Below are 25,258 nucleotides of genomic sequence, written 5' to 3' on the forward strand. Positions count from 1 at the left end.
GGGCACCATGGTGGCTGCTGTTGCTGGGCATCCAGTAAGGGTTTTCTTATTAGATTATTAGAAGCAGAAAGACCCACCCTAAGTCTGGACCACTTTTTCTGCTAGCAGAACACATTAAAGAAGGTATTGTGCTTTTGCTAAGAAAGATCATGACAAAAGCATGTGAAGGTATGTAACTGTGGGCTGCAAAACACAGGAACCTAGATAATACTATATGAAGTAAAAAGACACCAGACACCAAATATCACAGTTATGTGACTCTGTTTATGTGAACCATACATATTAGGCAAGTTCATAGACACAGAATTCAGACCATGTACAGAGTCCATTAGATTAGCTCATGGAGCACCAGAGGTATTACATGGGGACTGTGGCTGTTAGGAGCTGCTATAGGGGACTGACTCAGCATGAGATGTGGCCTCCAGAAGTCTCTCTGTTCACACATCAAGCAAGACACTTGACTGATTTCTCCAGTGTCATTCTCAGGGCAGAAGAACACACCTCGGAGCTTTGCAGGAGCTGCAGTAAGGTGGAACAGTTTGAGCAGTGACCTACAGCCTGGTTTGCAGCAGGTCTCACAGAGGAAGAAAGATAGAGTGGGGACACCTGGCCACCTCAGCCCAGTCAGCGGGCCAAGAAGCAGATCTGGTATGTTGGGGGCACTTTGCCGAAGCCACTCTCCTTGGGACTGAGGTCAATGTCCTTAGGAGTCATGGAACTGGACACAGAGAAGTTCTGGAGGATGGTGGTGAAGAAAAGGAACAATTCGTTGCGGGCTATGCCTTCGCCAAGACAAATGCGCTTTCCTGTGGGCACAGAGAATGAGCCATGTGAGCCCCAGGGCATCGTACAACCTTCAGACTGTCCCTTCCCTAAACCCAGACAACTCTGCCATTGCAATGGAGAAGAATGAGTTTGACTCTAACCTGCAATTCAAGTGAGAATGTTGAGAGATTCCCAAAATGTTAAAGAATTGGTTTAAGGGCCGGTGAGACTTCTTAGCATGGAAAGTCACCTGCCATCAATCCTGATAACATGAGTTCAATCCTCTGGACCCACATGTTAGAAAGAGAGAACCAACTCCCACAAGCTTCCTCTGATATGAACACACCCATACCCACCATAGCGCACATATATATGCATACAACCATGTACACAAGGAATAAATAAATCGTAACATGTGCCAATTTGTTGGGAATTTCTCATGGTCACTTCTGACAAATTTCTACTTTTTATTAGATTATCAAAGTCCTTTGTTCCTGGACTGTAAGAACCCACTTAGAGTAGGAAGGAGGTACGAATGTGTACATATGTATAATGCAGCATCTTTAATGTCCCTCCTTTCTCCTGTGAGGGAATTGGCTGCCCTAAGGGTAAAGGTACTGTTTACAAAGACTCTTAGATTAACAACTGGATGTTGTTAAGGGTCCTATATGAGCCAGATGTGGAGGCACATGCCTGTAAATGCAGCACTTGGGAGACCACGGCAGGAAGATGATGGGTTCAGAACAGGCTGGACCACATAGCAAGATTTCTGTGTGTGCATTCCTTCTGTCTCTCCTTCTCTAAACCCAAGAATGCTTATTAAAATGAAATCAAAAATCTCTGTCTCATATCAGAAGAGCCACCTGATATGAGACAGAAGAAAAACAAATATTTATGGACTATTATATTACCACTAATCTCATAATCCTATGGTTTTATTTTGACTCTTGAACTGCATTTCTTAAGGTATAAGATTTATAAGATTAATATATACATTTAAACTTTTTGCCATGATATTAATGATCTTATAGAGTACTAATTAATTCTATAAAAAAGTCTTATCTACCTCCCTGTACATGATATCGGGTTTCAGACTCTAACAGTTTTCTTCAGTGAACCATGCATAACAGCAGCCTTTGGAGTCTCCATAAGGAGGGTAGGGCCCAAAAACTATGATTCCCTCAGGACTATGATAACACCACTAAGCTGAAAAACACCACCTAAATATCAGCTTTGGACTACAACTACTCAGAACAATTTTGCGATGTCTAGTTGAGATGATCCAGCCTAACAGACTACTCTAGCCAGGACTTGAGACAAGTCCTACATTTCCCATAACGCAGAGACTGTTCAACAAATAACACACCACCTCTCCCAGGACTTGACAATTAACCCAAATTTTTCTTTTCGGAATCCCCTAAAGATGCCATCACCCCCAAACATCAGGAAGTAAATTTAAAAACACAACGCCTTCATTCCCAAGAGGTGGGGAGGGTGGTTTTTGGTCTTTCATTGGGTTATGGATATTTGTTAGTGTTTACAGGGGTTGGTTATAAGTTGTTACTACTACTGGTAATGATCAAGGAAAAAGCTAAACAAAAAAAATTAGATTCAAGGTTCTTGTTTTGAAAGAAAAAAGGGGGATATAGATATGATAGGATAAAAGGGTAGATTATTGAATCTACTTTTTAAAAGCAACTACTAGTTTTAAATGTTTTTCATTAGATTGGACTTTTGCATATTGCATACAAATTTTGTGTATTGATACAAATTTGAGATTAATTTTGTTAGAACATACTGTAAATACATTTCTACTCTCATTGATTGTAACCCTTTGTGATGGGAAGGGGAAGCGGGTGGTGAGGTGGCTAACTGGGTAAAGGAGTTTAGTGCCAAGCCTAAGTTCTTCACTTCTATCCCTTCGACCTTGTGGAAAGAGAACTGACTCCCACAAATTGTCTCCCATCCTATATACGTACAATTTTTAAAAAGGGGGAAAGAGCCGGGCGGTGGTGGTGCACGCCTTTAATCCCAGCACTCAGGAGGCAGAGGCAGGCGGATCTCTGTGAGTTCGAGGCCAGCCTGGTCTACAAGAGCTAGTTCCAGGACAGGCCCCAAAGCTACAGAGAAACCCTGTCTCAAAAAACCAAAATAAATAAATAAATAAATAAATAAATAAATAAATAGAAATAAAATAAAAAAGGGGTAAGGAGTGGGTTGAGAGGCCTGAGTTAGGGTAAACAATGGGAGGAAGAGCCAGTGGCTGTCTGCCTTGCTTTTCTAATCTTCAGGTTGAACCCCAATATCTGTCTCTGGATTATTAATCATGCTATACTCCTCTCCCTCCCTCTGCTCCCCACCTCCACTCTCCCTTCCTTCCTTTCTTGTTCAGCTTGATATCAACAAGTTCCCAAACACAATTGCTCATACAATTAGAAATGGGCAAGGTCACATGATGAGGGTCTATGGCACTCACTGGGTTCTCAGGGGTATAAGAAGCCTGTGGTGGTTTGTATCCTTGGGCATGAAGCATCACAGAGCAATGGGAGCCTGAAAGCCCAGACGAAGGCTCCACCACCTGCCCTGTATCTCAGAGATTCTTAATCTAAAACTGGCTGCCTCGGGTCTCCAGGTAGAGGAGGGATTTCCAGGAACCCATGCCCTCCAGTTGCTGGAAAACTGTGCCTGTGCAGGAGTGTCTAGGGAAAGAACCCTACCCCTTTGGGCACCACCTTTCCAGAATTTAGGTGGCATGAGCTTAGAAATTAATGGAGTATCTCTCTGAGATGGTTCTCCTAGAACTGGTTTTGTGACCCAGATTTTTCCAGAGTAGTTCTTAATGGCTATCTCACTCTCAACAATGACCTCATGCCAGGAACTGTCAAATTAGACACCGTTCATGTCTCTTTGGCTCTCATATCCTTTTAGCTTGCTTGCTCGCTCATTCTCTTGCTTGTCTGCTTGTTTGCAGCTTGCATTCCACAGCAGTATACCTGAACATGTGCCTGTAACTATCATCCCTATATGTGCCTTTTTATCTATTCTTTTCTGCTTGCTTTTTCTAAACTTCCTAGCCAACATCCTAAGCCCTCCTCCTTCTCTGTCTAACCATATCTAGTCATGCATTTCTTCATGTCTTCTTCTTACATTCCTTTTCTCCACATCCCTGACTTTCTAAACTTGGGATTATTGTAAAGATAGTTTACTTATATCTCATGCCCACATTGATGTGGTATTCCCTTCTGTATGCTGTGAATACCATTAGTTAATAAAGAAACTGTCTTAGGCCTGCACAGGGCAGAATATACATAGATGAGGAAAACTAAACTGAATACTGGGAGAAAGAAGGCAGAGGAAGAGAAGCCATGGAGCTGCTGCCAGAGACAGACATACCAAATCTTTGCCAGTAAGTCACAACCACATGGCGATACACAGATTAATGGAGATCGGTTAAATTAAGATGTAAGCATTAGCCAATAAAAAGCTAGAGCTAATGGGTCAAACAGTGATTTAATAATACAGTTTCTGTGTGGTTATCTTGGGAGTCTGGGTAACTGGGACATGAACAAGCAGTCTTATACAATAAATTGACACACAAACGTGGTTGACTAAATCCATGTAAAAGCTAAGAAAGCTTGGAAAGGAATTCTAGACACTAAAAAACAAAGTTTAGCTACATTTTTTTCCAGATGGGCTCTGCTTGCTGTTGGCATGCTGCAGCTCCTATAAGAAAGGTCTTCCCCAAAACAACAGTCTACAGAATGGGAAAAGATCTTCACTAACCCCACATCAGAAAGAGGTCTGATCTCCAAAATATACAAAGAACTCAAGAAATTGGACACCAAAAGATCACATCATCCAATAAAAAATGAAGTACAGACCTAAACAGAGAACTCTCAACAGAGGAAACTAAAATGCTGAAAGTCACTTAAGAAAATGTTCAACATCCTTAGTCATCAGAGAATGCAAATCAAAACAACTCTGAGATTACATCTTACACCTCTAAGAATGGCCAAGATCAAAAACACTGATGACAATTTATGCTGGAGAGGTTGTGGGGGACACTTCTGCATTACTGGTTGGAATGCAAGCTGGTACAACTCCTTTGGATATCAGTGTGGTGATTTCTCTGAAAATTAAGAAACAACCTTCCTCAAGACCCAGTAATACCACTTTGGGGTATATATCCAAAGGATGCTCAATCGTGCCACAAGGACATGTGCTCAACTATGTTCGTAGCAGCTTTGTTTGTCATAGCCAGAACCTGGAAACAACCTAAATGCCCCTCGATCGAAGAATGGATAAGAAAAATGTGGTACATTTACACAATGGAGTACTACACAGCAGAAAAAAATAACAATAGCTTGAATTTTGCAGGAAAATGGATGGAGCTAGAAAACATTATTTTGAGTGAGATAACCCAGACACAGAAAGACAATTATCACATGTACTCACTCATAGGTGGTTTTTAAACATAAATCAAAGAAAGCCAGCCTACAAACCACAATTCCAGAGAACTGAGACAACAATGTGGACGCTGAGAGGGACTTGCATAGATCTGATCTACATGGGAAGTAGAAAGTAGAAAAAGACAAGATTGCCTGAGTAAATTGGGAGCATGGGGACTTTGGGGGAGGATTAAAGGGGGGGGACAGGGAGGGGAGCTGAGAAAAATGTAGAGCTCAATAAATTTCAATAAAAGAGAGAGTGAGGTCTTCCTGATTCAGTGCTGTCTTGAAACAGTGACTTCCTGGTCCATACCGCCAGCATAAACTCTGGTTCTTTTTTTGGGTTGATGCCTGCCACCACTTTGGATCTGGATGCTTATGTGCCCACTTGGGGTCGGGAGGATGGTAGCTGAGATCATGCCCACTCAGCACTACCCGCCTGGGCAGTCAGCGGAATATAGTCTGCTAGGAGTACACAGACCAGTAAGCATGGTAGATTCCCGCTGCCATGCACAGAGATATATTGAGACCATGCAGTGTGCTGCATAGCAGATTTAGCTTTTACTCAGATAAAAAAGGGTTTATATGCTGCACGGTGCTACCCAGAGTTTAGGTGGTAAGGATGGCTCCCACTTGGCGGTCCCAGAACCTGTGGTGAACTACCTCCACCATATTTAAAGCCTGAGAGAGGCAGAGCCAGAACCCAGGGCCACTGAGACCGAGCTGCTTAGCATTTTAAAAAGTACTCTTAGAGAGAAAATTATTTCAGATACACAATAGGACAGATTAAGACATAAAAGACCTCTGAACAAGACACCATGTGTTTGAAAAATGTACATAGGCATGGGAAAGAGAAGAAAAGGTGTAAAGAGACAGTAAATGTAATATAAAAGAGTACAGACAGTCATAGATTAAAGGAATAAAGATAATAAAATAAATATTAAATTGTAGAAAAAATAAGAAGAATAAAAATAATAAGCCACATAAAGATGGAAAATTCACAGAGTATGGATTATTGTATTTTCTTTGAATTTTTTTGACTGTTAAAGAGCTATATAACAAGAGATATTTCATTGTATGGGCTGCTAAGATAAACCAGCATATATACTTTAAAAGTATCTTGATTTCAAAATTTGGGTCGAATGATATGTTGCTTTGGAAAAAAAGTTCTTCTTTTGTTTCTACAGAGGGTGAGAACCTGCGGAATCCTTCCAGACTAATGTGGTTTGATGGACCAAGATCCCCTGAAAGGTTGTCTTGAACACCCCTGAAAAAAATACCTTGCCCAATAAATATCAGGAAACAGTTTGGAGAGAACCACACCCATATCCCTAAATGATTGTTTATAAATGTTTATTTACATTTAAAAGGGGATATGCTACAAGATCTGCATTGGTATGGATCTTGGTTTATTGATACAGATTTAAGGTCAATTTTGTTATACTGTGTATATGTATTTCTGATCTTGATTAAGGTGTTGTGTTTGTTTAACCATTTAAAAGTGTAATGTATAATTAAGAAATATAAGTTAATAGATAATCATCTATAATAGTCAAGCTTGTAGTCATGTTAGTTAGGTTTTCTATATATACAAAGATATATTTCAGTTAGAAAGGTATTCTTCAAGTTTTTCAGAGACCTTCAGAATATGGCATTTAAAATATTTTTAAAACTTAGGACTTTTCATGACAATGAGACACATCTGCCTCTGGCAGCACCAATATGCCTCAAGAGAAAGATGGACATTGAAGAGGCTCCTTATGGAACTGGGTAGCCAGTTGGGCAAGAAGCTGCTCATGCCTGAACTGCTTGATGGTATGCTGTATGAACTGGACATGCGGAACCCACAGAAAAATGACTGCTAAAGTTGCCTAAAGAAGATGAGACAGTCCTTCAGGGTTCCTGTTTCATAAAAGAGTCTGCCAGACATTCTGAAGGACACAGAAAAAAGTGACTGACAAACTGCTAATATAGGCAGAACTGTCTTTAAATTTTCCTGCTTCGTGGAAAAGTCTGCTGGATACTATGGGCCTGTTGGCTGAAGATGGATGCCCCAATGGTACAGAAGAACTTTGGGTGACTGTCCAGGTAGTGAGATGTCTTTGTCAATTCTAGAGTTTTGGAAGTTGCTTACAATGCACTTCCTGTTTACTTAGGTATTATTAAATCCTTTTGGAGTCTTTGGTGGAGTTGAAGAATTGATAGTTATAGATTTCCTTAGTTATGATAAGAGACAAAGTAGATATAAATATTGTAACTATAATTCTTTCTTGATACCTATTTTGTTATATGTAATTTTACTATGTTAAAGTTGAAACCTTCCTTTTATTTAAGCAGAAAAGGGGAGGTGATGTGGGATTCCCCTCTGTATGCTGTGAATACCATTGGTTAATAAAGAAACTATCTTAGGCCTGCACAGGGCAGATAATACGTAGGTGGGAAAACTAAACTGAATGCTGGGAGAAAGAAGGCAGAGGAAGAGAAGCCATAGAGCTTCTGTCAGAGACAGACATGCCGAATCTTTGCCGGTAAGCCACAGCGACGTGGTGATACACAGATTAATGGAGATGGGTTAAATTAAGATGTAAGAGTTAGTCAGTAAGAAGCTAAAGCTAATGGGTCAGTGATTTAATTAATACAGTTTCTGTGTGGTTATTTGGGGAGTCTGGGCAGCCAGAAACAAATAAGCAGCTTCATACAACACCACATGTCTATAACTCTGAAGACAAAACATGAAAGGAAGCCATTATATTGGACAGAGCCAGGAGCAAGGCTGCAGACAGGGTGACTGAAGTCGCTTGGACACTCAAAACTAGACCACTCTTAGCTGAGACATGGCTCAGCAGGAGAACACTTGCCTAAAATCCCTCAGTGAGGAGATAGGGGTAGACAGCAGGGAGGTTTAGCAACAGAGAATCTCCTAGAATGCACTAAGAAGAGGCTGGAGGTGGGGGCTCTTTCAAAGAGAACTTACTTAACACATACTCAGCATGAGGACATGAGAGAAGGGTGACAACTAAAGGTTAAGGAATTCCTCCTAGAACCTCTCTTTCTCTAAAAGATAAGAAGCCTGAACACAAAGTTTACTCGTTTACATAGAGGCCATTCAACTGAATTAAATTTGGTCAGGGGCAGATTCTGTATGTAACAAACTAACCAAACACAACAGGCACTCCAACTACACACTACTTGAGATTATATTCTTCCAGTCACTCAGTCACTCAGAGCAGTTGACCTGCTCCAGGCTGCCAGCTACCTCAGCACGGCCAAGTAACGCCAAAGCAGAGCTGGCACCCATCAAGCTGTGTGTCCATGCCCAGCTCCCTCTGGTCTACAGACACCATGTGCTGACACTGATGGGAGCTGTAACTGAACTTTTTCTGGTTCAGGAGATTATCCATTATGAGTGGGTTCTTGACTCAAATAAATGGTAGTAATTTTGATGTCTCTTACAATATTTTAAAATTTATTTATTATGTATATAGTGTTCTGGGCACGAGATCTCATTATAGATGGGTGTGAGCCATCGTGTGGTTGCTGGGAATTGAACTCAGGACCTCTGGAACAGCAGTCAGTTCTCTTAACCTCTGAGCCATCTCTCCAGCCCGTCTCTTACAATTTAACAAGAGTATGCCGAGACAAGCATGTCAAGATATGCCCCACCTCCCCAGTGCTCACACCTAAAACCAATGCTTTCCCAGCAATCAAGGTTCTACCCAGTTCATAGCAGTGTACAAGACCCTACCGAGTGTACAAGACCCTACTCAGTTCATAGCAGTGTACAAGACCCTACCCAGTCATAGCAGTGCTGTTGTTTCTTAAGAAAATGCATTTGCTCAGGTTCACAGGTTTATAAAGACTTTCCCAAAGTCCTCCTGGTCAGGGCTCCTTTAGTTCAAGAGCCCCCTAGTGGGACGGTAGCCAGAGTGAAAGGGATGGTTAGGCAAAGCAGCTAGAACAGTCAGTAAACATGAACCTAGTCCTGTGTCCTGGAGGGTGAGCCTGCCCTCTAGTGTCTGGGAAAGGAAGCACAGGTCCCTCTCACCTGTAGAAAAGGGTATAAAAGCTTCAATTTTCTTCAGATCCCCATTGGCATCCAGGAAGTGGTCAGGATTGAAGGTGTCTGGTTGTTCAAAGTACCGTGGGTCATGGAGAGCTGAACTCAGGATGGGGTACACTTCAGTGTTCTAGGAGACATTGTGAGAGACAATGATATTAGCATACCCTGACTCCCATATGCAGACAGTCATATTACAATAAGATTATTGATTATTGTTTGCAAAAAGAACTAGGGAATGCTGGGAAAACACAAACAAACTGGTACTAGGATTGAGGAGAATACAGGAGGCTCAAGACATACAGATGTGGCATCACAGCTGGTCTCACCTTGGGGAGCAGGTACCCTCGGAACAAAGTGTCTTTGGTGACTTTGTGTGGCACTCCAATCGGGACGAGATCTGAAAATCTCTGAATCTCGTGGATGACCGCATCTGTGTAAGGCATTTTGGTGCGGTCATCAAGGTTGGGTGGGCGATGTGAGCCAATCACCTGGTCGATCTCCTTTTGGACTTTCTCTGCACAGAAAAGGGGAATAGTGGGTCTACTTTGCCAGCTTTGTAGCAATGATATTTTATTCTATGAGCCAACAACCCAGGAAAGAGTGCAGCAAGGAGACTCTCCTGAAAAACTCAGTGCACTTGAGGGTACAAACAACTGTTCTGTTCTTAAGTGACTGTCTCTCTGTACCCATGCTTAAAACTATATTAAAGCTCTCGTCCGTGAGCCTCAACCCCATTTCAGTGGGGTGTTAAAAAAAGAAAGAAAGAAAAATGGACAACAAAGGCTACTGCATAGGGAGACTTCGGGGGAATCTTATTGATGCAAGAGTGTAAAGGAGAAAAACAGTAAAAATTCTCACCTTTGATAGGGAATGAATCATCTCTTTACACACGCACACATACACACACACACACACAGAGAGAGAGAGAGAGAGAGAGAGAGAGAGAGAGAGATACACATGCACACATATACACATACATATAAACACACACTCGTACTCACACATGTGCCATAACTGTACATGGAATGTTATACTAAGAAGTCAAGGCTGTATCCTCAGGAATAATATGGAGAAGTGGGTAGATTAGCAAATGATTCTATCAACAGATACACGCAAAAATGGATACATAAGAAAATCAATGGATCAATTAGTTAATAGATGGACATATTCATGAGTCAATGAAACAAATAAACTAAACACTGGATTATGTATTCAACTTGTAAATCAACAGGTGATTCAAACGGTGGATAAATGAAGAAAGGGATAAACAAGGGAAAGATGAATTCAAAGGCCAGTTAGCGAAAGGATTAAAAAATGAAACCAGTTGATAGAAGAATAAATGTATGAATAAACCAATAACAAACAATTTATTCAGTTCTATAGATCAAAGGAAAAACTGAGTTGGTTAATTAAAATAAATGAATGAAATGGTTGGTTGGGTGATTAAAGGATCTATGAGTACACTAAAAATTAGACAGTGGATTGATACATGGTTGAGTGGGTGGGGTACTAGGTGTGTGTGTATTTATTACTGATAAGTGTTTAGAGATGGGTAGATAAAAGGATGGTTGAGTAAATATGTGTTTGGATAAATAGATGGATGGGAAAATGAATGAAGGGATTGGTAGGTGATAGCTGGCTTGGTGGGTAGACAAATAGGTAACTGAATGAACAGAATAAGTAGATGGATGAAGAGGTGCATGGATAGAAAGAGGAATGAAGAAATGAGTGTAAGGATTCAGGAAGGACAGATAGGTGGATGGGTGGGTAGGCGGATGGATGAACAGATGGATCAATCTTTAAGTCATAAGAGAAAACAATGGAAATGGACCAGCTGAGAGTTCATTCACACACTACCCACAGCTCTGCTTTAGGTTAGATGTAGGCCAAAGTCTTCAGAGGTCCAGATATAAGAGGCCCATGGCTCTCTTATCCACACAAACCTCCACAGCCAATAGGGAGCTAGAAGATTCCCCAACTGGTTGTTTGTGGCGCACCTGCAACATGGGGATATTTGAGCATGAGAAGGAAGCCATAGCGGAGCGTGGTGCTGCTGGTCTCAGTGCCAGCAAAGAAGAGAGATAGTACAGACATCATGAGGTTCTGGTGATGGAACTCCGTGTGTTGGTTGTTCTTCTCCTGGTTCCAGATGGGAGAGAGAGAGAGAGGGTCAGAGGTGACTGGAGCCTTGCAGGGAGAGGCACACACATCCTGGGAACTGTCCCTCTGTCTCACATTATATGGATCACATGACATTTCTCAGTCCTTAATATCACATGATCTCTGTCTGTTCTGCCTTCTCTCTCTACTGTGCTCTCTGGTAGTTTAGCATGGTTTGTCTCCCAGGCTCTTTCTGCCTCTGTGGTCTTTCCTGCTTTTTTCTCTTGTCCTTTGTTTCTTCCCCACCCTTCTTTCTCTCTATTTCACTTTCTCCTCCTTTTTATTTTCATCATTTTCCAGACACTTCTGCATCTCCTCCACTCCATTTCCTGTCTCTCCTCCCCATTCTCTGCCCCCTTTTCCTCTGCTCACATCCTCAGCCTTTGCTCTCAGCCATCCCCTCTCATTCACGCAGGACTTACCTTCTCCATGCGTAGAAGGTAGGTATCAATGAAGTCTCTAGGACTGTTGGGGTCCAAGGTTGCCCTGTGCTTCTCCACACTGTGGCCAATGTAGTCAAGGACTTCCTGCAGGTTTTTGGAGACTTGTATGTGTGTACCAGGAAAGTACTTCAGGAAACCAGAGAAGAGCTCAAACACCTGCAAGAAAGAAGGGCCCAGGAAGTCACTTGGAGCTATTAAGTCTCAAGAAGCAAGCTGTTCCTAGATCCACACATCCATGAGACCCCGCCTTCTCTCTTTCTGTCCTCGCCCCTTTCCTTCCTTTATCTTCCCCCACTCCTTTGCTCATCTTCTCTGTTCCTTTGTTTCCCCTCTCATGCACATACACATACAGCATGCTGTCAGTCTGTCCCTTTGGATATTTCTCCAGTACTTGTCTTGTATTCTCTATCTCTCTTTCCTAAGCCATCATTTTGTTGTTGCTGCTGTTGCTACTACTGTTGTTGTTGTTTCAATCAGGGTTTTGTGTCTTTCAGACTATCCTCAAGCTCAATACTTATCCAAAGGTGACCCTGAACTCTGATCTCCCATGTACTGGGATTGCATAGGTGTACCAGCCATACCTGGTTTATTTTGTGTAGACAGCTCCTGTATCCTCTTAGCTACAGCCAGAGCCCCATGTCTTCATTTTCTCAAGGTTGAACGGCTCTGTATTTCTGCATCTGGGTCTCTCCACCCTGATTAACAACAACCCTCCCTCCCTTTGTTCATTCCTACCTCTCTCCATCCCTCCAGGCCTCAGTATCGTTCCCTCTTCATGTTGTCTCTGCCTTTACTTTCAGCCCTATGACGTTCCCTTCTTTGCACACAGAGCAGCCTCTTTTCCCCCTATACCCTGGATGCTCCTCTGTTCCCACTCACTGACCTGGCTGGAGAATGAGCTGGCAAGCGAGAAGGTCTGATAGAACAGGTCCAACAGGCGCAGGAACTGGCGGTCTTTGTAGTCAAAGCACTCTCCAAAGACAATGGAGCAGATGATGTTGGCTGTGATGCACTGGAAGAGGAAGGTGGGGTCCAGGGAGGCTCCTGGAGGGTGAGGATGCAGGACAAGAGACATGGCATCAAGAGGAACATTTGGCCTGGCTCCATCTCTGTAAAGTTGTCCCCACTACTCAAAGAATAACAACAGCTGGTACCCCCATTTGCACATATGATGCACCAGGTCCTACACTCAAGATTGCACACACCATTTTCCTTAATTTCTTCTCAATATTCTACACAAGACACAATGCTATTTGTAAACACAGAAACAGTCGCTAACTTCAACAAAGGTAACACAGCTACTCATGAGAGTGGGGCCAGGATTCAGACCCAGGGAGCGGAGAAGGAGAGCATGTATAAGTCAGTCCTCCCAGGGGAACATTCTGACTCTGAGCTGAAAGCTAACTCCCATTGGCAGGAATTGTGCAGAGAAGGAGTCGGGGGTTGCTTTCTGGATTTAGAAATCTATCATCTGTGAGTCTTCCTCCAATCCTTCTATGATCCTAGGCTCCTGTGGTGTTCCAAGTACCAACATTACCTGGAGACTTTGAATTCCAGATTCTATCATGGGCCCTCACGGTGGGAGGGATGTTGGCAGTCCAGCAATACTGGCTCATTATTGCCCCTCTCTGGGTCTTGTCTGTGTCCCTGATTACTCTGCAGATCCTTCCCTTGTGTTTGTCGGTCTTTCTCTGTCTCTCTGATTTCCTATATAAATGTCTTGCAGCATTTCTGTCTCTTTCTCTTTTCCCTCCCTCAGCTACTTTCCTCCCTGCTCCATTCCCCTCACTCCTTATCCGTTGTGTTTTCTCTTCTGCTTGGTCCCTCTAGCTCTATCTCATCTTCCTGGTCTCTGTCTTTCTCCTTCTTTCTTCTTGGTCTCTTGATTCCTTCTGTTCACTTCCAGCCTCTGCATGGACAGCTCCGTGTCTCCCGAAAAATCTTAGGCAATGATAAACACCAACATGACAAAATAAGGTGCTAAAAACAGACCAGATCACCACTATGCCCCTGTTAGGAAGTTTCTATAAGTATCCAGACATGCCTGTGACTGCCACAAAGTAAAAAACCCCATTGGGCCTCTTTGCTCACTGCCGTACTCCCCGTGACATCCACAAGAAAGACACACAGTTCCCTGCTCCCATCACCTGCCTTGGACATGGACCATGTTTTAAGACTGGTTAATGTAATCAAGATGGTCTTGAATGCCATATAAAGTCAAAGATACCTCAGCATCTAAGCTCCTGCCTCCACCTCAGGTATACCAAGATGACTAGCATGTGGCACCATGCCAACGTTGTGGTATTAGGGACCAGATTGGGAACTGTGTTTGAGTTGGCCAAGCTGCTTCACGTCTGAGCTGCACTCTCAGCATCAACCGCTTTTTCTCTTTGAGATAAGATCTTATGATGTAGTCAAGATGGCTTTGAATTTATGATCCTCCTGTCTCAGCCCCCTGAATATTGGGATGATAGGCTGTGCCATCATGCCAGACTAACACATAGTCTTAACCCAGGCATTGATTTCCCTGAATGTAAGTATCCAGCATGTGGGTCACTCAATCTCAATCAAACACATGTGAGTTATTCTTGGAAACTATGAACTTCACATCACTTTCCTGTATTTTTGTATTTCTTTACCCCCCCACCCTCTCCAGTGTGTGTGTGTGTGTGTGTGTGTGTGTGTGTGTGTGACTTTCTCCGCCCATGTATATCTAGTCTCTTCCTTAGGCTCTGCACTCAGGTCCCTGTGTCACCATCTTCCTTTCTGCTCATTCTCCAGGACTCACCCTGGGATTTCCTCAGCTCCTCCACCAGACATTGGGCCTCCTCCTGAATCCGCTCCTCCACACTCCGCTTTCCCATCCCAAAGTCTCTCATGGTGGCCAGAGAGAATCGCCGAAGGGCCTTCCAGCGTTCCCCATTGGCAAAGATCACACCTAAGAACATAGGGGAAGGATAAGTGAGTTACAGAGGAAGTTCACAGAGGCCTGGGTCTTTCCCCACCCCTTGACCTTCCTTCTATCAGATTCTCCTCTTTCTGTGCCCATTCACCATTCCATCTCATCCCAGACTTTGAGACTCCTACCATAGTCCTTGAAGACTGGTTGAACCACAGCAATTGTCCCCCGGCCAGAGAAAGCCTCTGCTTGGTCCACCAGAGCCTCCCTTATGGCCTCTGCCCCATACAGCATGACCACGGGCCTCGGTCCCAGGTGCACTGTGAACACGTCTCCATATTTTTCTCGAAGCTGCCAAGCATAAAGGCACCAGGGTTGTGGTTAGTCAGTGCAGACATTGTTGTTACACTGTGAAAACACCTAGACACAGACTGGTAAATAGGTACCCCTCTGCTGGTCACCCTTTCTCTTCTGAGGACCTAGCAATTCAGGGTTAATCCATCACCATGAAGGTCTGCATTGATGTTGGGTGTTCTGAGCAGTACAACATTACAGTATAACTGTGAGTGTGGGGCTCATGCTATAAGCTCAGTACTGGGGGAGTAAATGAGGGGAATCAGGAATTCAAGATCTTCTCTGGCTACTGTTGAGCTGAGCCTGGGGCTACACGAAATCTTGTCTCAAAAAAATAAACAAGATATAGATATGGTATAGGAAAACTGAGAGTGATGAATTTACACTAAAATAGGCTCAGCAATAAACTTGGTTAAGAAATACTAAGTTGCAGAAGGTAGGGTTTAACTGAAGCAGTGCTGCTGCCTCTAAGATGACTCAGTGATATGTGGCTAAACTAACCAGACTTGTTAGAAAATGGACAAAAATAGTTGCATCTTGAATATAATTGTACTTTAGGTTTGCTGCAGTTTAGGCTTCTGAGAGTATATTATTTTTAATATTTGTTTGTTAAGAATGTTGGGTATTAGGCTCTATTCCCATATCAAAGAACAAGGTTCTGCTTGGCAGTTCAAAGGGGATACTGCTGGCTAACAACCACCGTTAAGTCCTGGTTCTTTTATCAGAAAGAGTATAATTCTGCCAGGAGAACAGATGACCTGGGTGTGGTGGTTTGAATAACAATGGCCCCATAGGTTCCTATGTTTGATGCTTGGTCACCAGGGAGTGTCACTATTTGAAAAGATTAGAAGGGCTGGGAGGTATGGCGTTGTTGGAGGAAGTGTGTCACTGGGGGGTGGGCTTTAAGATTTTAAAAACCCATGCTAAGCCCAGAGTTTCTCTCTCTGCCTACAGACCAGGATGCGGCTCTCAGCTACTGATCTAGAATCAACCATGACTGCTTTCATGGTCCTGCCATGATAATAATGAACTAAACCTCTGAGACTATAATCAAGCCCCAATAAATGCTTTCTTACAAGAGCTGTCTCGGTCATGCTGTCTCTTCACAGCAATAGAACAGTGACTGAGACACAAGCAACATGATTCCAAAGGAACAACAATGGTCAGCTTTAAAAGAACTGGTGACAATATCTTTACTATAAATCTTCACTTGTCCAAAACGGCCAGATTTACAGTTCTTGTCTCTGTAAAACATGTTTAGCTGCTCAAAGTCTGATGAAACCTAAAAGATATTTACAAATGACAGCACATGCAGATTGCTTGTGTCCAAGATCTACGGAAGCTATTAAAAATTTCACATCGAGGCGAGTTTCTCTAGGATGTTGGCAAGAACCAGCTACTGCATTACTAAAGAACTTTTTTTCCTTATTTCTCAAGTGTTTGAAATAAATTCTCACTGGTGAGGGGAGGGGACTTAAGCTGCTACTTTAGACACAGATATAGGTGTAGACACAGATATGAATATGATATGGATATAAATAAATATATAGATCCTTGCCCATACATCTTCGGTCTGGACAGCTCTGGAATCTCAATCAAGAACCATACTTCCTGTGATCCAGCCTCAACCTGTTCAATACTTCCTGACAACATTCAAGAGATAGTTTTGACCCATTCACTGGGTACATGGGAAGGGGAAGTAATAATCCCTGGTGATGGTCTTGAATGTGAGACATGACTACAGTATGGACTGTTGGGAAAATACCTAGCAATGCAACCATCGGGGCATCTACAGGGAATTGGTTCCAGGAATATGACAACCCTGCAGAGCTGAGAGCCCTTGAGGAGCATGGTGTTGTGTTTGCAAATAACCCTCCCTCATCCTCCTATAAACTTTACTTTCTCAAGATTGCACTGGAGCTAATAGAAATGAAAGGCTATGAAAACGGTCAGTGCCTAATGTTATTTATGAAATAATGCTAAGAAAAAACTCTATACATATGTGATTTACAGGTGTTTATGTTTTGAGACAGAATCTTGCTGTGTAGGCCAGGCTGAGCTGGAACTCTCTATGTAGCTTAAGTTGTCTCAAATTTGTCATTCTCCTGCCTCAGAAGTGCTGGAGTGACAGGTGTGAGCCACACCTGAATGTATTTCTTCTAAGTATTTTCAATCCACAGTTGGTTGAATCTGTGAGTGGAGGCTCTGCCTTTATCGAGAATCAGCTATAATTTTTGAAGCTGAGTATAAGCATACAGAGAAATTTTACCTCCAAATGCTTATACAACAGCAAAATTACATACACTTATTCACCAAATGAATGAACCAGATTATTCCTAGAAGGAAGACTTCTTACTAAAATGATACACAGAACAAACAGTGGTGAGTCCACACCAGGTAATCTTGTCCACTGATTAAATAAAAATCTGCCTATCAGATCAGTGTTAGAAATCATCGCAAACTTAATGTTGGCATGAAAACAACTTCTGATTACATCTGCTGTTATATCAATGAGGTTTGAGCACAGGTGACGTCAACATGCTGAGACGGAATTGTGAGAAGATAGTAACAACGGGGAATAAAACAGGGACTAGAAAGGTTGAGAACCACTGTTTCAGAGTGATCAACTTCCACAATATCATAGCTCAAAAGTGAAAACTGGGATGGCTGGAGAGATAGCTCGGGGGCTAAGATCTCATACAGAAGACCCGGGTTTAGTTCCCAACACCCACATGGTAGCTCAGAACTATCTTTAACTCCAGTTCCAGTGGATCCAATGCCCTCTTTTGACCTCTGCATGCACCAGGCATACACATAGTACACAGACATATATATGTACAGACGAAACACACATAAAATTTAAAAAAATCATTCTAGGGTGCAATTGAAGCTGGAGAGGTGGCCTGGAGCACTTGTTGCTATACTATACCCAGGTATAAGCCTGGTGTCCCAAGCACACCTGCAACCCCAGTTCCAAAGTGGAGGTGGAGACAGGAGGATGGTGGGGCTTGCTGATTTCCAGCCTAGCTGAGAGAATGCCAGACCCAGGTCAAGGAAAAGACCCTGCCTCAAAGGAATGATAGAGGACAACCAGTGCCCCCATCTGGCCTCCAAGGAATAGGTGTAGGCATCCACACACAAAGTAAACACACACTTAGACACACACTAATAATAATAATAAAATAATAATAATAATAATAAATTACACTTATTTCCAAATCCTAGGCAGTCACTTTCAGAACTTCCTCTACCATAGGACCTGCCTCCTCTTCTGAGTCCTGACTCAGAAAATCATGATTCTTCCATGAAAAATAGAAACTTCTTTTCTATCCCTTTTTCTTTCAGATACTGAGCAAAGATTGGGCATGTTTCCCCCAACACTCTGAGATTTCCCTCTTTTTCTGAAGCCTACCTACTCACTTTTCACCGTGTGACTGCTTACAAATGGCATAGATTCCTCTATTTCTCTCACCCGTCTTCCTCTTTCAGCAGCTGCCAAGATTTACCACTTGCCTGCCCTGCTGGTTTTAATTTCAAACTCTAATAAGACTGCACTTGAGTTCCCCCTCAAGTCTGTTTTATGTGAATAAGATGTGATTCTAAAGAAGTTCCTGTGAGGATAGAACAGGTGATCACACTCCAGGACCTTAGGAGTGAGGAAACCCAGACAGTGTCTCTAGCCACCCTAACAGCTATCAGAGCACTTGAAAATAAATCTCAGGTTCATCGCACTTGAATTAGGCCTCAGAGGCCATACTTAAAAGCCTTTTGAGGATCCCAGCAAGCAGACACAGATAAGTGTTTTTGTGAACCTACCAAGGGAGTATAATGGATTTTGTATGTGTATTATGCCTGCATGTAAGTGCATCACGTTAATTCAGTGCCCTCAGAGGGCAGAAGAGGGAGCCAGAACCCCTGGAACTGGAGTTACAGATGGTTGTGAGCCATTTATTTTGGGTGCTGGGAATCAAAAGCAGGTCCTCTATGCAGCAGTCAATGCTCTTAACTGCTGAGCCAGCTCTCCACCACCACTTCCACCACCCATGTCCTTCTAATGTCTTCTCCTAAATGAACATTTCTTTCCGGAGTTATGTGACTGATACCAGTCCCTGATCCCTGATCCACTGATCCACTGATCCCTGTGGAACAGCTTTGGAAATGTTCCATCACCAAATTTCAGCCCATCTCCCAAATTATTTTAGAGACACTATTCCTAAGAAGAGAGTGTTAAGGAGCCTAAAAATCAGTTTAAAATAGACTCCACCCTTATCCCTTATCCATCCTCCCTCCTCTCTCCTCCCTCCTCCCTCTGGTCCTGAGAGGAGACATGATATGGAGACATGATATTCTTACCTGCTCCAAATATTGACTCCTCCCTTAAGAGTTAATTCATCTGGGCCTATCAATCACCCAGCACAGAGACAAGCCCTGGGAAAAGCTGACTCATAAATCATGATAAGGATAAGGGAGGAATCATCATTCCCTTATTTCACTAGGGAGGACTCATCATTCTCTTATTGCACTAGTGTGCTTCTCCTTCCCTGACCTTGGTGCAGCCACTTGCAGAACTTCCATTAGCAGCTTTTCTAGCGCTTACTCAGAAAATCATTCCTCTTTTGTTGTGCTGTGAAATAATCCTTCTGTATACGCTGTGTGAATATATGTCGCTGTGATTGGTTCAATAAACACAAAAGCTGACTGGCCAATAGCTGAACAGGATACAGTTAAGCTGAAAAGTCAGACTGAGAATGATGGACTGAGGAAGGGCGGAGTCAGAGGAGTTGCCACCAGATGCAGAGGGAACAGAAGAATGTGCCATGCTTAATAAAGGTACCACCATGGGGCAGAGCATAAATAAGGAACATGGGTTAACTTAAAATGCAAGAGCTAGTTAATAATAAGCCTGAGCTATTGGCTGAGCATTACTTAATTAGTCAATATAACTGTGTGGTGATTTGGAAGCAGCTGCCAGTGTGGAAAAACTTCACCTACACTATTGGAAGGCCTTGTTGGTAAGAGGTTGCAGTCTACCATGGTCTGGCAGCTCTCTCCAAGCTTGGTAACATAGAGGCCTCCCTCCCCAATGAGACTTCCTGCTCTCCAACTGCCCTTACCTATAGAAGGGCTCTAGGTCTGGATGTTCAGTCTACCTCTAGTGTGACCCTTGGCATAGTTCCCTGCTAGAGCCCTCCTGCCTGCTGACCATATGGTAACCAGACACTGTGCAGGAGTTTTGCCATAGGACCATACTCCACATATGATAACTAGGACTTGCATTAGGAGCTTCATGACAACACCTAAGCCATCTCCCCAAGAGCTCTCAAACTGTCTGACCCTGCTCACTTACTTCTGCTCCCTCCCACTTTGTAGACCAGCAGCCAACGATCCCCAAGAGAGAAAGAGCGTCACACTTGTCCTTCTCTTTTCTTTTTAATCTCTTTTCCTGGATCTCTACCAAAGGCTGGGTGTGCCTTCCCTGGCACCCTGAGCCTGCTCTCTCTCTCCCTGATGCTATTCTGCCCTACCCTCTTTCACTATGTGGCAGCCTACAAACAGCATGACCTTCCTCTTCCTACCCATCTTCCACCTCTGGCAGCTGCCAAGATTCACAACTTGCCTGCCTTGCTGTTTCCCTCTCAAATGCTAATAAAATTGTCCTTGAGCTTCAAAACAATTTTAAAAAATAAAGACTTAGAAAGGCAGTTGAATATTTAGTCCGAATGTTGGTAGTTACTGGAGGCCACAGCTTGGGTTTGTTTCTCTACTCCTGGCCAACAGTATTTCATCATACTTAAGATGTCAATCTCAGCTACACTCGTGATAAAAGCCCACACTCACTTCCAGCAACACAGCTGCCTGGGAGAGTAGGCCTCGTTTCTTTAGCCACAACTAAAGCTTCCAGAGAACATTCCAGATTGCATACCAGCAAACCCAGCAAAAACAAGCAATTTGAAATTGAACTGGAACTCACGGAGCTGACATGGCCTTTAGCACCTGAATTTGAGTCAGGCTCCAAACTCATCTACAACCCATTTGAGAAAGCTGAGCAGGTTGCGTCTCTGGTTCGCCATGGAATATCACTACCACTTGGCTTCCAGAGCCATCTATCTGGAGCTGCCCTTTTCTTCTTGCCGTTTCCATGTTATATGCGTTGAGCATGGTTAAAGTGTCTTCTGTGCACTCTCTGCTGGAAGCTTGGTCCCCAGTGTGGTTGTGTTGAAAGGTGGCAGAGCCCTCGGGAACTGGAGTCTAGTGAGAGACATTGGGTCTTCAGGGCAGATACACAGAATAGGTTAATGCTGGTCTCATAGAAAGGGCTGGATTCTTGGAGAATGTATTATTATAAAACAAGGCCATGACATGTGGTTAGCCTCTTCTGCAAGTGACAGATTCTCTTTTCTCCTCTCTACCATGTTGTGACACATAAGAGGGGTTCCCACTGGAGACTGGATAAAAGAAGTGCTTGATCTTGGAATATCTGTTCATGATTATATGCTAAATAAACCACCTTGCTTTTAATTTTCACTTAATTTTCATTGTGTGTGTATATCTGTGTGTGTCTGTGTATATGTCTGCGTGTGTCTATGTGTGTGTGTGTGTGTGTGTGTGTGTGTGTGCTGTGTGAGTATCTATGTGAGTCTGTGTGTGTCTTGTGTTATGTGTGTGTATGTCTGTGTCAGTCTGTGTGTGTGTGTGCATATATGTGTATGTGTGTGTCTGTGTATATGGGCAGGGCAGTACTCCCAGAGGTTAGTGGAAAACATCAAATCCTCTCGAGAGCTGGAGTGACAGGCAGTTGTTAGCTGTCAGATATGGGTTCAGGGAATCAAACTGGGTCCTCTGAAAAAGCAGCAAGCATTTTACCACTTAACCACTGAACCATTATTCCAGACACATAAATCTCATTATTTTATAAAAGACTGAACCTCTTTTCTATTGTTATAACAAAAAAAAATCCACTGGGAGAGTCTTTCTTGCTGGCTTAGGTGGACTATTTCCCAGATTACCATTCTTGGTTTCAGTCAAGCCATTCCTCCCCATGACCCCAGAATTCAGCACCTACCTCTCCTCCATTACATCATGTTTTCATTCACCTGGGACTATTTCTTCCTCTCCTGTACCCCTTTGCCCCTCAGAACAGCTTCTTTCCCCATTTATTCTCCTTCCAGAGAGTCTTCAGGACTCTCATCAGATCCTATCTTTTATGTAGACCCTTATGGACCCTCAGATGATCTTAAAACTCAATTGGGGGCAGGACTGGAAGGATGACTTGTTATTTAAAAGCACGTGCTTTTCTTGCAGAGGACCAGGGTTCGGTTCCCAGCACCCACATGGCACTCATACCATCTGTAACTCATTTCCGGGCATCCATAGCCTTTAGAGCATCAACTACGCACATGGTACACATGTATATATGCAAACAACATGCATAAACATAAAATAAAACTTAAAGAGGCAAACCATTTTGCTTTGGCAGTGTTCTGTATCACCCAGGTGAACAGGTAATTTATCTAATTAACTATCTCAAACCAGGCCATCAGGTATCAGGGATACAGCTCTACTCCCCAACCTTACCACTATGATGCAATGTGGTGGAACATGGAACTCCTTACCATTCAAAATATATAGTTAGAAAGGAAACCAGCCATCACATTACAGCTGGTAGAAGCCCTAATTTCCTGCCGACTGCACAATATTTAGACCCTGTGTGATTGTATGTTTTTACCTTCTTTTAATTTTTAAAATAATTTTATTTTACATACCAATCCCAGTTCCCTCTCTCTCCCATCCTCCTACTCCCCTCATCTTCTCCCCACCCCACCCCTCATCCACTCTGCAGAGAAGGTGAGACCTCCCATTGGGAGTCAACAAGGTCTGTCACATGTGTTTGTATCTTAATGATGTTAGCTGACCCCATGCAGCTGAAGAGATGGCCCAGAGATTAAGAGCACTGACTGCTCTTCCAGAAGTCCTGGGTTTGGTTCCCAGAAGGCACATGGTGGCTCACAACTATCTATAATGAGATCTGGTGCTCTCTTCTGGCCTGCAGACATGCAGGCAGGCACAGAACACTATACACATAAAAAATAAATCATTGAGAAAAAGAAACCCCTGTCTCTGCAGGAAATAAATGCAGCACGGTCACACTGTGACAAGATACTACCGCACCTCACTGCGGGTCTGGGGGCAGTTAGTGGTACTGGGGATGGGTGTCAATTTCGTTAGTGTTGTGGTCACTCATGAGATGCTCATGGTCCAGTAAATAGGCCCCACCCATGCTTAGGCAGGGTCAGCATCTTGCCTTTTCCACACCAACCTTCTCAAATAAACCGAGAGCCTAGAAAGCATCTGCCTCTTCATACTAAGTGATCTCCAAGCAATAAGTCACACATGAGACCGTTCTGAATGGCCCTAATTAAATTCAGTGGGGAAGAACAGGAGGATATCAAAGTAGGAAGGATCTTGTTGGCAAAGCGAAGGGTTCCTGTGGGAGAAAGAGGGAGGAGAGTGGGGAGGGGGCCACAAATGACAGAGATCCGGCATAAGCATAGGTTAAATTGTCAAAGGATTTTTAAAAACAAAATCAATAGGGTGTTGACTTGGGCTTTCCAACGTGTGGGAAGCACATGTTTCAAGCATGCATGTCAGGGTAGGGTGACACACACTTGCCATTCCATTTAGGAGACTAAGACAGGAAAATATGAGTTGGATGCCAACCTAAAAGACACGGGGAGACCATGTCTCAAAATATAAATTAAAATAACTAAATTTGCCATCGATGGGGGGTTGTTTTAGAAATCAGGGGGTAACAAACACAAGGTTCAAGAGGGAGATCTCCACAGCCGTGGGGAGGGGCAAAAGAGTGGGATTTACAGTCACTGCTTCAGCTCCCTCTGAACAACCACAGACGCTGACTCATTATTAGTACGCAAGAGGTAATTAATTACACATGGAATCCTGAGTGGGAAACATCAATGTGGAGCCTAGTGAATACAGTGCTAGCTGCTGGGATAAACTGACAAGCTCTCCCTACCTGCCCCTACCCTCACCCTACCTCTCCTCCCCTTTGTCCCCAAACACCTCAAGCTAATCTTTCTTCTCTTTTGTTGGCAGGAGCAAAGCCTATTGTTGACGCCTCTGATATTGTTCTTTCTGTTCTGGAACAGACAAGCCCCACAGAGTGAAATTCTACACGCTTACACCTCAACACCCGGATTCCTTTCACACTTCAAGCACAGTGCCCCCACACAATTCCAACATAGCAAGGGCACACCTGTCGATCTGAGCACCATCCATCACCAATCAGCATCTCACCTTTCACTCAGCAACTTTCCCACCTGAGGTTATGGCCTGGAAGGAGTCCCTTTCTCATCCCACTGAGTGATCTCCAGGAGCAAACACAGGGCTAAGCCATAGGGCACAGGCCCTGTGCGTGTCTCACCTGCATGAAGGAGTTGAGGAGGCCTCCTCTGTCCATCTGCAGGAGGTTCCCCAAGAGGGGCAGGGGACGGGGTCCTGGTGGGAGGTGACCACGGGCCTTTGGGTGGCCCCTGACCAGGAGTAGCAAGAAACCCACAAGGAAAGCGAGGAGGAGCAGAACACTGGGCTCCATGGTCCCGGTCTGAGCACAGTCCACTTCACTGCACACTCCAGCAGGACTTTTATGCTGAACCTGGCCTTCCACCCAGTTATGTAACCTCAGCTGTTCCCGCCTCCTGTCTCATCATTGTCCCCGAGTATGAGCACCCATACTTCCTGCTTGGGCTGTCGGTGACCTGCTCACTCCCTATTCCCTTACACCCACCCTGGATGTTGGCAAGGACTTCATGAAAATAGATACACAGGACATTGGGAACAATGTGTTTTGATTTCTGGGGATGAATATATACATGTCAGTTCAGTTCTGTCTGCTTATTTACTCAGGCATGAACCTGTGTGTGTGTGCACTATGCATATTTTTATTCTTAAAAGTCACTTCTAATATGAATGTGCAGCTGTGTGTTTCTTTGTTTGATGTGCTTGGTAATCTATTCTTGCATGTCCAAGGTGTGTTTGCATGTATAATCTTCAGTTATGGAGGCCTTTCTGTATGTTCTTAGCTTCATATGTGAATGTGTTCACATTTAAG

The 25,258-nt window shown here is 43.5% G+C and overlaps 1 protein-coding gene across 1 annotated transcript; it reads right to left on the bottom strand.

The window, feature by feature from the left end:
* Positions 1-244: 244 nt before the first annotated feature.
* Positions 245-24,787, bottom strand: LOC146895999 (cytochrome P450 2B1-like). Its single transcript, XM_087907569.1, has 9 exons — positions 24,572-24,787; positions 14,964-15,126; positions 14,665-14,814; positions 12,760-12,920; positions 11,856-12,032; positions 11,271-11,412; positions 9,600-9,787; positions 9,259-9,400; positions 245-806 (listed from the first exon to the last, which is right to left on the bottom strand). The coding sequence occupies exons 1-9, from the start codon at positions 24,740-24,742 to the stop codon at positions 625-627; spliced, it is 1,476 nt and encodes a 491-aa protein (XP_087763695.1). The 5' UTR covers positions 24,743-24,787; the 3' UTR covers positions 245-624.
* Positions 24,788-25,258: the final 471 nt, after the last annotated feature.

The sequence above is a fragment of the Myodes glareolus genome, chromosome 1, assembly GCF_982192425.1.
Source record: "Myodes glareolus chromosome 1, mMyoGla1.1, whole genome shotgun sequence".
NCBI lineage: Eukaryota > Metazoa > Chordata > Mammalia > Rodentia > Cricetidae > Myodes > Myodes glareolus.

Excerpts from the sequence above, each read along its gene's own strand:
- LOC146895999 (XM_087907569.1), bottom strand. The coding sequence starts at position 24,742 with ATGGAGCCCAGTGTTCTGCTCCTCCTCGCTTTCCTTGTGGGTTTCTTG. Across the intron at positions 9,401-9,599 it reads GAGGGTACCTGCTCCCCAAG|AACACTGAAGTGTACCCCAT; the intron begins GTGAGACCAGCT and ends AATGTCTCCTAG. Across the intron at positions 807-9,258 it reads TTTTATACCCTTTTCTACAG|GAAAGCGCATTTGTCTTGGC; the intron begins GTGAGAGGGACC and ends CTGTGCCCACAG.